At 39.8% G+C, this 13,850-nt stretch overlaps 1 protein-coding gene across 31 annotated transcripts in view; it reads left to right on the top strand.

Annotated features, from left to right (window-relative positions):
* LOC120714768 (ankyrin-3-like) overlaps positions 1 to 13,002 on the top strand; it is a 116,589-nt gene extending 103,587 nt beyond the window's left edge. For 24 of the 31 annotated variants that reach the window (XM_040001164.1, XM_040001155.1, XM_040001161.1 and 21 more), the window contains 10 exons: positions 171 to 245; positions 625 to 756; positions 1,183 to 1,326; positions 5,501 to 6,938; positions 7,044 to 7,206; positions 7,510 to 7,587; positions 7,936 to 8,019; positions 8,133 to 8,246; positions 9,170 to 9,261; positions 10,919 to 13,002. In XM_040001164.1, the coding sequence (XP_039857098.1) occupies positions 171 to 245; positions 625 to 756; positions 1,183 to 1,326; positions 5,501 to 6,938; positions 7,044 to 7,206; positions 7,510 to 7,587; positions 7,936 to 8,019; positions 8,133 to 8,246; positions 9,170 to 9,241 (2,300 nt within the window). In that variant the 3' untranslated portion in view covers positions 9,242 to 9,261; positions 10,919 to 13,002. Of the gene's footprint in view, positions 1 to 170; positions 246 to 624; positions 757 to 1,182; positions 1,327 to 5,500; positions 6,939 to 7,043; positions 7,207 to 7,509; positions 7,588 to 7,935; positions 8,020 to 8,132; positions 8,247 to 9,169; positions 9,262 to 10,918 lie in introns of those variants that run through there. The other 7 variants (XM_040001181.1, XM_040001187.1, XM_040001167.1 and 4 more) reach the window with 6 other exon arrangements.
* Positions 13,003 to 13,850: the final 848 nt, after the last annotated feature.

Raw genomic sequence — 13,850 nt, forward strand, 5'->3', positions numbered from 1 at the left:
AGCCATAGTAATCAAAATATTTGTATCACAACTGTAACTAATGCTGATAGTCATGACTAATAAGTGGCCAGGAAAGGAAAATTATACACATGTATTTTTCTTTTATATTAGCGTATAAGTGTAGAAAAATGTTATTGGTATTAATGAATCAATGTCTTCTATCTTGCCAGGTCCCCAAAGTCCTTGTGAGCGAACGGACTTGCGCATGGCTATAGTTGCAGATCACTTGGGACTCAGTTGGACAGGTTATAACCACTGCTTTATTTATTTCTCAAGCCCCCGAGCCTTGTTATTTACTGCCACCTTCAGGCTGACTGTCACCCAGAGCCTCTGATACTATACGCTGTTATAATGTAGCGTTAAGATACCAAGTTTAAAAGCCTTAAAAAGGAGAGGAATTTTAAATAATTTTAAATAAAGTGATGGATCAGTTAATGCTAAAAACTTTTTTTTTAAAAACAACAGGATTTTTTTGATCTTTTTTTTTTGTATTATTATGTATTTGTATTTGTATTTATGTTTCCACTGTACATAAAATGATGGACAATTTGTTTATGGATAGTGCAAAAGAAAAACACTGAAGTTTGAGTATTCATGTTAGACTTGGTTTTTGTGTCTGAACAGAGCTGGCTCGGGAGATGAACTTCACAGTGGATGAGATCAATCACATTAGACTAGAGAACCCGAACTCTCTGACAGCACAGAGCTTCATGCTTCTTAAGAAATGGGTCAGTCGGGAAGGGAAAAACGCCACAAGTAAGATTATTTTTTATGTCTATACATCTTTCTTTTTACTTACTCTTGTTTTTGTTTCCATTCTTTTTCAGTCATTCTGCTGTTGATTTATTCCTGAAAGTTCATTTCAATTTTTCAATTCAATTCACTTCAATTCAGTTTTATTTATATAGCATCAAATCACAACAACAGTTGCCTCAGGGTACTTTATATTGTCTGGTAAAGACCCTACGAAAGTCATATATTCTCATTCGTTATTATCGCCCCTCACTGAGGTTTTCTGCTTTCTTTTTTGTCATTCTTTTCTCTTTTCTTTTGAAAAATCATCCAGATGCTCTAAAATATATTTGCTTAAAAAATTGGTTTTGGTATGACTAATCCAAACGTCTGCATAATTACATTTGCTCAAATTCCTGTTTTACTGTTTTTATCTCTCTTCTTCCTCAGCGGATGCCTTAACTGCAGTGCTGACCAAAGTCAATCGGATGGATATTGTGACTTTGCTGGAGGGGCCAATATTTGACTATGGTAACATTTCAGGCACAAGATGTTTTGCCGATGATAACGCTGTTTTCCGGGATCAGGCTGATGGTAAAGTTTAGCTTTGTCTAGCTGACCTCTTACCTCTCCCTGCTACCTTCTTTTTCTTGTGGCAATGCATGGATCACATATGTATCATACTAGTGAAACCAAAATCACAAGTGGTGATTTACACTCGGATTTAGAATTTGTGTGAACAGCTGGGTCTTACCATTCCTCAAAGACGTTCCTTTTGATTCTACAATATATTTGACACTGAAATTTCTGCTTTACATTTCAATTTCATTTTAATATTTAGTTTAAATGAAAACTTTTTTATATAGCACTTTATTACTTGCACTGATTTTAATTGGCTTCTGTTAAATTAACTCTCATTAAAATTAGATTACGCTCAGGGTAAATACTCTGCAAATCACTGCTGTATCCAGTTGTCACAGAAGATTAATATACATTGTTAATTTCCACTTCAAGTGCATGCTGCATGCTAACTATTGCTTTGAATGTTTTTCAGTGTGTGACTTATGCAGAAATAATATAACCCTATAGTTTGCTTTTCTCTGCTGACTTAGTTTAGCTCTCCTAGTTCTCCTCCAGTTCCTCAGAGCCTTCCTTGGATAGATGAGAGAATGTCTTCCTCTGTGAAACCAGACTGCCTCTTCCTCCTCCTTCTGTTCCTCCTGCCTCCCATCAACTCCCACCAGCAGTATCCACTGCTGATAACAGCACATAACTGCTCTTAACAAATGTAGAGTCATGTGTTGGCAAAATCCTCATATGCCTGCTCCTTATCCACCCATATTATTCACTCGTTGTCCTGTTGTGCAAGCATGTTTCACTGGGTTTTAATGTAGTTTTTGTTTCTTTTTATCTCTCTTATTTTGTATCTTACCTTATTCCTTTCCCATAGTTTGCATAATTATCCCCTTAACTTCCGGAGGCCCTGAAGCAGCTTTTATCCTGCAAACACCCGGTCCTTTCTTTCCAACACCAACCCCAACACCTCCACCCACTCCCCTTACACCTTCAGCAGCGCTTTACTCTCACCCCTTCCCTCCACGCCGCTCGCCAAGTTATGAGTCGTCCATTTTGCTCAAAGACTTGGCACCTTCAGCTCCATTTCAGCCGGCAGAGTTCGACGTTTTCACCTCTCCCCATGCATGTCCCATCCCTCAGTGTCCCAATACTGACCCTCGTCAATCCCCGGGCTTTCCTTTCTCTCCCCTTACTTCTTCCCCAATCCCTCTTATTACCTCACCTTTACCTTCTTCACCTGCTACTCATTCACCATCACCCTTTCTTTCTTCTGCTATATCTGTCCCAACATCTCCCACATCTGCTCCAGCTTCCCCCAGACTCAGCATACCTACTCTGGACCTTTTGCAAGCACTATCAGTCACTTGTCAAACTGGTGATACCTTCAAACCTACAACAACTCCACCCAACCTCACCCTTGCACCCTGCTCTATGTCTCCTAGCCAATTTCAACCTATCACCATACCTGTGTCAGCCATCCACTCTACAGCCCCAGGCACAGTCCCTCCTTCTGTCACTGCCTCCTCAAGCAAAGAGTCACTAGTGACCCAGCTGGCCTCCTCTTTCCGTCCAGTATCCCCACTTTCCATGTCTACCCTCCCTCCCATCTCTCCTTCAGGATCACGTTGTCCTAGCCCAAGTCCTTCTTCCCCGCCTCTCCGCTCATTGTCTCCCTGTCCTGTTTGTCAGTGTACTTGTGCACCCTTAGTCAATCCACCTCCCACTCAAACCCGCATCGATCCTTCTAATATGGAAATATACCTTTAGCATTTGCTATCCTTTATCTTGTTCTCCTTCCACTCCATGCTTCTTCCTACTAAAAACTCTCATCTGTCGTCTATCCCATGTGAGCATGTAACAGACCACCTTGGTAAATATTAGCCACATCACACACTATAAGGCCTCATGTCAGTAATAGTTCCCACTTTTAATATCTTACCTCACTGACAAAATCTTTCAAATAAGAGCAACTTCGACCAGCATTTGTGATTACTACTTATAAAATACTTACCATACCATATAGTAGGTTTAATATTAAACTAATCAGCCATAACATCAAAACCACCTGACTAATATTGTGGAGGTCCCAGTATTACAATCAGACAGCTCTAAACCATCAGGAGATCAACATGAAGCCTGTATTAGTGTCTTGTTCTGTCCAGATTGGACTTTTTCCAGGGCATCTCACTGATGTAGTTTTGTTAATTTTGAAGTTCATATCAACCTTTAGATTAATATTTTCCAGTAGAATATTGACTTCACCTCTCACAATACTGGTACAGTTAAATGTATGCATTCATTTTATTTTATTTATCTAGTATCCAGCCATCCTACCATCTTCCATCTTATACAAACACGCACACTGGATATTACAAATATGACATCTCTCATTTAATGGTTTCTCATTATTTTTGCTAGTTCCTACATTGTAGATACATACTGAAGACAAATATATGAAGCAATATATATGAAATTATGTAGCAAAGAAGAAATTGATAATTAAGCCTAAATATGTCTTATATTTTAGATTCCTCAAAGTAGCCCCCCTTTGCTTTGTTGACAGCGCTGCAAACCCTTGGCCTTCTCTCAGTGAGCTTCATGATGTAGTCATCTGAAATGGTTTTCACTTCACAGGTCTGCCTTGTTAGGTTTCATTTGTGGGATTTCTTATCTTCTTAATGGGTTTGGGAACATCAGTTTTGTTATGCAGAAGTCAGGTTGGTACACCTGACAGCCCTATTTGACACCTGTTAGAATTCATATTATGGAAAGACCCAATTAGCTAAGTAAAGAGAAACAACAGTTCATCATTACTTCAAGAACTGAAGGTCAGGCAGTCTGAAAAATTGCTAAAACGTATCTGTCCCCAAGTCCAGTTGCAAAAACCATCAAGTGCTACGACAAAAGTGGCTCACATGAGGACTGCCCCAGGTAAGGAAGACCAAGAGTCACCTCTGCTGCTGAGGATAAATCCATCCATGTCACCAACCTCAGAAATTGGAAGTTAACAGCACCTGAGATTAGAGCTCAGATATATAGCACACAGAGTTCCAGTAGCAGACACATCTGTACCGTACATCAGCTGTTCAGAGGAGACTTTGTGAATCAGGCCTTTATGGTCAAATAGCTGCTAAGAAACCACTACTAAGGAAAAGCAACAATCAGAAGAGATTTGTTTGGGCCAAGAAACACAAGGAATGGACATTAGACCAGTGGAAATCTGTGCTTTGGTCTGATGAGTCCAGATTTGAAATCTTTGGTTCTATGTGCCGTGTCTTGGTGCGGCACAGAAAAGGTGAACGGATGGTCTCTGCATGCATGGTTCCAACCGTGAAGCATGGAGAAGGAGGTGTAATGGTGTGGGGGTGCTTTGCTGGTGGCATTGTTGGAGACCTATTCAAAATTGAAGGCACACTGAACCAGCATGGCTACCACAGCATCCTTCAGCGAGATGCCATCCCATCCGGTTTGCGTTTAGTTGGACCATCATTTATTTTTCAACAGGACAATGATCCCAAACACACCTTCAGGCTGTTTAAAGGCTATTTGACCAAGAAGGAGAGTGATGGAGCACTGCAACAGATGGCCTGGCCTCTACAGTCACTTGACCTAAACTCAGTCGAGATGGTTTGGGATGAAATGGACTGATGATCTCTGGGAACTCCTTCACGACTGTTTGAAAACCATTTCAGGTGACTACCTCATGAAGCTCATCGAGAGAATCCCAAGAGCGTGCAAAGCAGTAATCTGTGCAAAGGGTGGCTATTTTGAAGAATCTAAAATATAAAACATGTTTTGAGTTATTTCACACTTTTTTTGTTTACTGCATAATAGCCTATGAATGTGTGTTCATTCATAGTGTTGATGCCTTCAGTGAGAATCTATAATTTAAATAGTCATGAAAATAAAAAAACACAAACCTTCTGACAATTTTTAAATTGTTAGAAGGTTCAATAAATGCTCCATTAAAAAAAAAATTCTGGCAATTAGTTCATGCTTCAGGCTTTAAAGGGTTAAATGTATCCTTATATAATCATCCTAGGTAACGGTTGTCTGGATACATGCTTTACATTTCATTCTCTGTGCCATTGTCCATGTCATGTGGTGTTATGGTGTGTTTTCGGGTGTTAAATTGTTTGTGTTATGCTTTGGTGTGTGTATGTCTGTACATTTTTCATCCTGTCACCTACAGATTATCAGAGCATTCTAGTGGAGCTGCAGTCCCCCGCAACACTGCACTCTGATCCCTACTTCCTGGAGTCTGACCTCCCCGTCACTCCCAATCCTTCCCTTGCACACCACCAACAACAGCACCATTACCCAGAACCAGACACACCTTTGCTTGCTGACACCCAGCCTCAGCCCTTGCCTTGGAGTCCAGAGTTAGAGCCCAGTAACAGAGAGCCAGAAAGCCCCCCTAGGAGCCCCCCTAGACCCTGTGAGCTCACCCTATCTGTCCCAGTATTTGAACTTCCTGATCCTATTCCCTATAAGCCCAGAAAGCCCCACATTGCCCTGAATGATCAGCTGCTATTGAGCGAGGAGGAGGACCGATCTTTTCAAGAAATGGAGCCGATCCACAGGCCCAGGTCACGGTCCTTTCCCACGATGTGTGAATTAGATGTTGATATGGCATACTCCACATCTTCCCCTTCATTATCATCAATTTCATCGATAACCCCTTCATCACCAGAGAGAGCACAAATTGGAGATGGAAGAGTGCAGCTGGATCCCTTTAATGGGGTAAAACAGGATGTTTGTTTGAAAAGAGGTGAAAAGGAAGTGACAGAAGAATTAGGGAAGGTTGTTGAAGTGGCTGCAGCAGAGTTGGAAGAGGGAAGTGCATTAGTGGAAAAGTGGGTAGAGCGAGACTTAATTGAAAATGTGGAAAGAAAATGTGAGATGATAACAAAAGATAGGTCTAAACTAACAGAGGAAAATTTGGTGGAACAGAAAGAGGGGTTTGAAGAGGAAGAGAAAGATTTAGTGAGTAACCAGCAGGATAATATTCATGACGGGAATGAGGGGACAGCCTATGTTATGGAAGTGGTGAGAGATGTACAGCTGTTAAACGAGCAGTATGACCTGCCAGGAAATGGGCATGAAATGGAAAAAGCTTGTGCCACATTTGAAGCAGATAGCAGAAAAGTTGATGGAGACGCTGAGAAAGTTTTCTGTAAGGGTGATAGAATAGATGATACACATGAAGATATGCAGTTTAAGGATTCGACGTTGTGTGGCAGTGAAAAGGATATTTGCAGTACATCACAACAGGACGTCGAGGACCAGACTGTAGTCCGCCTCTCCCCTCAGGCCTGGGATGAGGCACTTGAGGAACTTCAGCCCAATGAAGAAGATGATGAGGAGGAGGAGGAGGAGGATAAAGAGATCAAAGAAGAAGCATTAGGGTCTTTGTTGGAGGAGGTGAAGAACAAAGGTGGCTCAGAGGAAAAGGAGGAGAACGAAGAGATGACCAAGTCCAGGATTCAGGAGATTTGTGATCACGTTGAACATGCAGAACAAGACCTTTGTTCACTTTCAGGTTGGCACAGCGATTCATCCAGTGTCAATGTGGAACCACCAACGCCAGGACGCAGTGTCAGCTCAGACTTGCTCGACAGACGAGAAAGGTAAAATCTTTTTTTTTTTTAAAGTACAATGCTCAAATAGAATCACAAAATAACAATCTCTCAGACCACTTATTTGGTGTGTTGTTTTGTTTGTTTTTCCAACAGCCAAGAGAACTCTAGTGACTCCATCACCTCCTCATCTAGAGGAGAATCAGGGAGGTCCCGACAGAACGGCGACAACTCAAAGCACTCACCTCAGGACGGCTCATCTGAATCATCAAATGGCAGAAAAGAGGAGGGAACACTAATGTCAGAGAAAAAAGTCCAGGTAATACTAAAGACTGTTGTACCTGTAACAATGAGGGATGAAATCTTTGTTTATTTTCTGTACTAAAGTCCTATACTGCCTTCTATTTCTACAGGAGAAATACATAGCACATCTTACGCTAAAGAAAACTAAACTTCTCTATTATTCTAAAGTTGTCTTTCCTGATTCAGCCAACTATGGAGTTGAGGTGCATAAAGGACAACAACAAAAATGTTTCAACCTGTAACTGTCCTACTCATGTGTTTCTTTTTTCCACTTGACTCCCTCTGTTGTGTAACGTTTGTATAAAACCTCCCTCCACAGCGAGTTAGTGTAGATTCCGGTTCAGAGGAAGAACAGACAGTAACCACCAGAATCTTCAGACGCCGTCTAATTTTAAAGGTACACTGAAAGCCTGAAGCAGGTGCTGAGCTGGGTCGTGGTTTGGTTTGGTTTAGACTGGTCAGTCTGCTGTGATACGTAATAGTCTTGCTTGGTATAATGGTGGTTTATTCTATTTGTGTGTATGTGTGTGTCTAGATATGACTGTGCATATGTTTGTTTACAAGCTCTACTGACCCTGTCACAGTTCATAAATGAAAACTAATCCATCCTCTTTCTGTCAGGGTTCTTATTCTCACTGGTGTTTTGTTTCAGTGTGGTGATGGTGATGGATTATTTTTAATCGTGTGTGAAGTGCTCAGGAAGTTGGCAAGCTTTTATTCACGTGCTAACCACAAATACCTACAGGGAGAAGAAGCAAAGAATATCCCAGGTGAGACCATGACAGAGGAACACTATATGGACCAAGATGGTAACCTCATCAGTAGAAAAGTAATGTATACTTTAATTCCCATTTCCTATCCAGCTCTGAAATAATACCCATCATAGGGATGGTGTTTTTATACAATCAGGCACCATCAGATCTTTTCTTCTGCCTTGAGCAGGTCATAAGGAAGGTTATTCGCCGGGTGTCTACTCCCACACCAGAAAACCAAGGAGGTGACAGGTGGCACAAAGACCTTCACCACAGTCCCATTCTGCAAGAAGATGCATCAGAGGTCGCATGAAGATCCAATTAATCTACCATCTAGATGGGATTCCTTTGATATGCTGTTATTCTCCTGTCACAAGACATCAGTAGTTCTAAGAACTACTTGGGTGGGAGGTTAACAGCAAATACAATTTTTAGGCTTAAAGCTGCATATGACAGTGAATCACAGTGGGTCTGAAACAAAAGAAAATAACATTATAACTCATCTAAATAAGAAATTTGCAGTCACGGGCCACAATTCTGAGTCTCACTTTGAAAATTAAAGGCTCTTTTGAACCTTTAAGATTATTTAAGTGACGTGTTAAGAGCGAAATTGAGATTAAGAAAGTAACACGTGGTAAAAGGTGCAGCTTTAAGTCAAAGAGGGAGGGAGTCAATTAGATTTAATCATCTTTTCCTCCAGTGAATTCAGTGAAGTTAATTCTTGTTAACACTGGATTGACTGGTTTGAGATGACTATTATCTCCATAGTGGGCAAATATATACAAATATCATATGAACTGCAACCTTGCATGTTGTGTTTTAACAGTGTGTGGTGTCTGTATTGTTTGCATAACAAAGAAGATGCTGACTGCAGTTCTCCTGACTGTGTGGTGCTAATGGTCTTTTATAATGGTCTTTTAAAGCATTTAGCCAATTAGTCAAGAGTATGACTAATGAGTGCTAAGGAAACTCAATCAGCTCCTTTTGTTTCCAGCTCTGTCCATAATGGCATAATTATTCTTTTTCCAGGTGTCTACTTGGTGTGTGGTTTAAGTCCTAATTATAACTCTTGCGATGATGCTATTACTAACATTTGAGTTTTGCTTCTTCTTTCTCTTATTTTGATGTTTCAGGTGTGTTTTTGGTTGCAGTGGGGTTTTTTGTGTCTTTTTCTATGAGAAGATAAGAATACCATGTCTTATGTATACTTCTATGTGTGTTTTCCAGCATGGAGAGGGGTCAAGGAATAGCAGGCGGAAAGATGATAGAAGATCAGGGGATAAAAAGCACCACTCATAGGGATGGTTACTCTCTTCCAGGTACCATAGTTTACTTTCTCACCTTAACACAGTCATCATAGTCCCCAGGCTTTAACTACTGTACATGTTGTACATATCCATTGTTGTTCACTGACTTCCCACTAACTGAAGTCAGGTGCATTCAATAGCACCTAGTACCACCTAATGCCTTCACTTTTGTATTAGTGTATTCTGTGTTTTTATTTCTAGGCTTTACAGATTTTAAACTTTGAACAGAGCAAACTATCATTTTAGGCACCAAAAGTAACCTACCTGTCAATTAACCTATACCTTTTATTTATTAATAAATGTAGTACAAAGTAATCAGTCGTGTTCAGTGTAACCACGTTTTACTATTAAGCTAGTTCTTTTTAGAAGTAAATAGCAGATTTTGTTTGTTTCTTTTTTTAATAGTCAAATATAAATATGTATTGTCGAGAGATACAGTCCTGTGAAAAACAAAGTACACCTGTACTGCTTTTGAAAGAAGGAAGAAGGTAAATAGCAGCCAGTTGCTGCTAATCAAATGCAGTTGATCAATTGATCATAAGTAAGTTGGATGTGCCATTAAGAGAAAGCCTGTCTTGTCTAAACAGAACAGGACACCACAGTTTAGGTTGTTGCATCTGAAGAAACCAGAAAGACTTAATGTGCAATGTCCTTTGGACAGTCAAGACCAAAGTGGAGATGTTTGGTTGTATTGCACAGACCCATATTTGGCAAAAATCAAAAGCAGCACATCAGTACTAACACTTGATACCAGCTGTCAAAGCGGAAGGGGGGTGATTTGGATTTGTTTTGCAGGCACAGGACCTGGGCACCTTACAGTCATTGGGTTGACCATGAACTCTGTATACCAGAGTCTCTGTATACCCTAGAGTCAAAAGCTTGGCTCAAATCATGCAAAAGGAGAATGATCCTGAAGAAAACTAGCAATTTTTTTTACATACTCTCAATAAATACTATACTTTACATACTCTACAGCATCACATTTGGGAACCTCTGAAGCTGCTCAAACGTTTGCACAGTGCTGCACATGAGATGCCTGTATCCACAGTATTAAAGTAAATGAAATCATCAATTTAGTCAGATAGTTCAAACTCAAAGCAAAGAAGAAACTGGCATGAGCTTGGTTATCCCCTGGCAGATTTTCTGTCCTCTGCGTTCCCTCAGTGTGAATGAATAGAAAACATTTACAAAGGGAACAGGGCTGAGGGTCACTACACACCTCAGCATTATATTGCCCCGCTAAAACCCTCCACGCCTTTTCTTTGTCCACTAAATCCCCAACTCACAACAGCTTTGTCCCATCCAAAAAGAGTTTGTTATCCCACTGGCCAGACTGTTAATCCCTACTGCTGCTCACCCGTATGTTTGCGGTGAATCATTCCATCTGCGCAGAAATGGGATGGCACTGCCATGAAGTCTGCCAAAGAGTTTCTATGGTAACAGAGGTCACCATAACAACCCACGTACCATCAGGTCTTGTTAATGTGTTGTCATTTTGTCATACAAAGGAATGAAACACTTAAGAAAAACATTGTACACGTTACACCCTTTGAATTCAGTTTAATACTCAATATTAGGCAATGCACTGTCAGTTGTAATGTATTGTATGAGCTTCAAGAGGGTGACAGTAAATGTGCTGCAATATGCAACGTACTGTTTTGTCTTCCAGATACAGAGGAACCAAGTTCAACGTTTCCTGGGAACAAGTGTTCAGAGGGCTAAGACTTCAGGTTCGAGGACTTAAAGCAAGGTCCAGTGTGCCACTATCTGCTCTAAATAAATGGCTTTCACATGAAAGGAGTCAACCCTTCTGACTTGCGCATGAGCATGAAAAACTCACTCCCTGTCAATTAAAGGACCAAGAAGTTCTCACTTTCTGACTGTGGTGGACCAGTGGACAATGATCCTGCTTCCTGTTTTGTGTGAAACAATACGTGCCATCGGTCCACTGGTGTTGTGAGAGCTTTTTGGAGGAGCGTCGTTTGTTGCGAAAAACGACAGAGACTCCATTACTGACAACCACACAGGTGCAACTGTGACCAAAGATGGCACAAGAGCTCAATGCACATGGTGGGTGAAAAGAATGAGGTAGACACAATAACACACACAAGAAAAATCGAATGGACACTTCTAATCCAACTTCAACACTCGCCTTATAGTTTTTTCTTGAACCCATTGTTGTCAGGATGTAAATTGTTTGGGGGTTTTTTTCCTTCCTTTTTAAAACTTAAACACAACTAACACAAAAGCTTTTTTTCCTGTATATAAAATTATAATGTGTATAATTCTTTTAAATCGAATGGACAAGTTGCTGGTTGCGAACGCACTGAGGAGAGTGACCTTGTCAAGTGCTTTCAAAATTTACTGAAACGATTTCACTTTTAAAGATTTGAGTGTAACTTCACGGGTTCTTGTATAATTAATTACTAGAACAGGTATAATGTTTGTACATGAAAAAGCTGGTTTGATTTTAACAGAAGAAATTTCCAGAAAAAAATCTAATTTCTGTAATTCCCAAAGTGGGAATGGATCTAATCCTGCAAAAAAAAAGGAGCCTTTCAGAGTACTCATATTTTCATGCATGCTGTTCACATTATTTTAATTACAATTTTTACAGGTTTGCAAAACACTGTATTCAAATGAATCCCTTTATCACTATACACATATAGCCCTGACGTTTGTCACCGATTTTATATTTCAAATTGAAAAAGGATACCATTAAAGCTTTTATCATGTTGGGGTGAGGATGAAAAAAAATCTCTAGCTTCTTGAGGATGTGATGTCTTGTCTGTCTGTGTAAAACTGGAGGGCAGCTTCTGCTACAGGAACGAAGTAATCAGAATGTAAATGCTAGTAGGCTGGCTCGCTGTAAAATTATACTTGTATTGTGCATATTGGCTATAAGGTTTAGGAGTCTCTGTACACTGTAAGACTGTTTGTAAACATTTAGCAGTGTTTCAGTTTGGTTTTCTAATGGCTGCTGTGGTATTAAAGGAAAACTGGGGCATTTCACTTTGGATTCTTTGGTGAAGTATTTCCTTAATTTAAAACCTACTCACATTAAGGACACATAAAGACATTGTTTGATTGTAGCTCCAAATAGCATATTGTATGACAAAACACTGGATGGTCAGAACCAGTTATTTAAGCATTAAATAAATTGTGTTTTAACTCTGAAACTGTGTGATCTCTTTAGGCTTGAGAGTCTGTATATGCAGTGTCGAATAGAATTGTTTTCACTAGCTCACTGACAAAGTTTTATTTTACACACTTTACATGACATTAGGAATTTATGTATCAGTTTTCATTAGATGCCCATGTAGTTAAAGTGTGGTGTTCTACTGCTGCGATGGCTCAGTATGCTGATGTCTATGCTGTGGACATGAAAACTATGTAACTTTTTTTTTTCAGTTTTTTTGGGTGGGAGTATTAAAGGAAGTCAGATAGGGTGCTGTACCACATCCCCTTGTACTACTATGTCAATCAGGGGGTAGAGGATACTTTGATATGGTTGAAGTATCAATTTTGTTAATTTTCTTTGATATGTGTTTTCACCTGAGCAGATTTTTTGATGTACAATTCTTACTAACAGAGTGAAGCCATTGAAATATAACTATTCTAGCACTTTGGTTATTCAAGGTCTTTTAGAGGCTATAACAGCAATGATGCCATCACAAATGTTTCAAACGTCTTTAAAAAAAATCAACCTAAAAACTCCAAAAAAATACAATAAAATGCAGTGATTTTGCAGTACAGTTGTTTCTCTTCTTATCTTTGTGTCCTTGAATGTTTTTTCTTTAATTATTATTATTATGTAAGTTGCACAATGGCAGTGATCAGTAGTGATGTCGTGGGAGTTACTGCCAAAATTATGTGTTTCTCCTCACCTAAGTGTCCTTGAGCGCCAGGCAGCAACACTTTCTCCTTCCAGCTGATGGAAAAAATGTAAACTATACCATAGACATTTCATAGCACCATCTCTCATGCTTTAGCCTTATGATTTTTTAACATAATAAAGCTCAAGTTCAATATTGGATGCCAAAGATGGTAAGATAATGCAGTAGCAATAACATTAACACATGTTAGTTCCTACATTAAAACACAATAAAGGTAAAATGAGTAACACTGATGATTTTCTTACAGTGCAATTCATATGGATCTTACTTTGTAACAACATTTAGTTTGATGTACCACCCGTCTAAATGCTGTTGAAGACCGGGCACATCCCAGTCCCTGAAGGTAATGGCCACAGCAAAAAACCTGCAAGCCCAGAGGTTCTTTGTCAGTACCCTGTTTGGACAGACCTGTTTTGGCATGTGAGGAAACCACACATTCGTAGGCAGATGGTTTTAATGTTGTTGCTAAAAGACATAAATTCCAGTGAGTTTGTCCAGTAAGCATGATCATCTTTAATACGAGGTGGAACACAAAAGAAAAACACTGTGCCGCCTACTGATTCATTAGAGTGTTTAAAGCAGTTCTTCCCACATCATCCTGTGACCATGACTACAGTGGCAAGATTATCCCAAGAAAATGCACAACCTGCTACACCTACTTTATGCTTCTTTGATTTAAAGATGAGCATTGTTTAAAATAATCCA

The sequence above is a fragment of the Simochromis diagramma genome, unplaced genomic scaffold (assembly GCF_900408965.1).
Source record: "Simochromis diagramma unplaced genomic scaffold, fSimDia1.1 OVJJ01000421.1, whole genome shotgun sequence".
NCBI lineage: Eukaryota > Metazoa > Chordata > Actinopteri > Cichliformes > Cichlidae > Simochromis > Simochromis diagramma.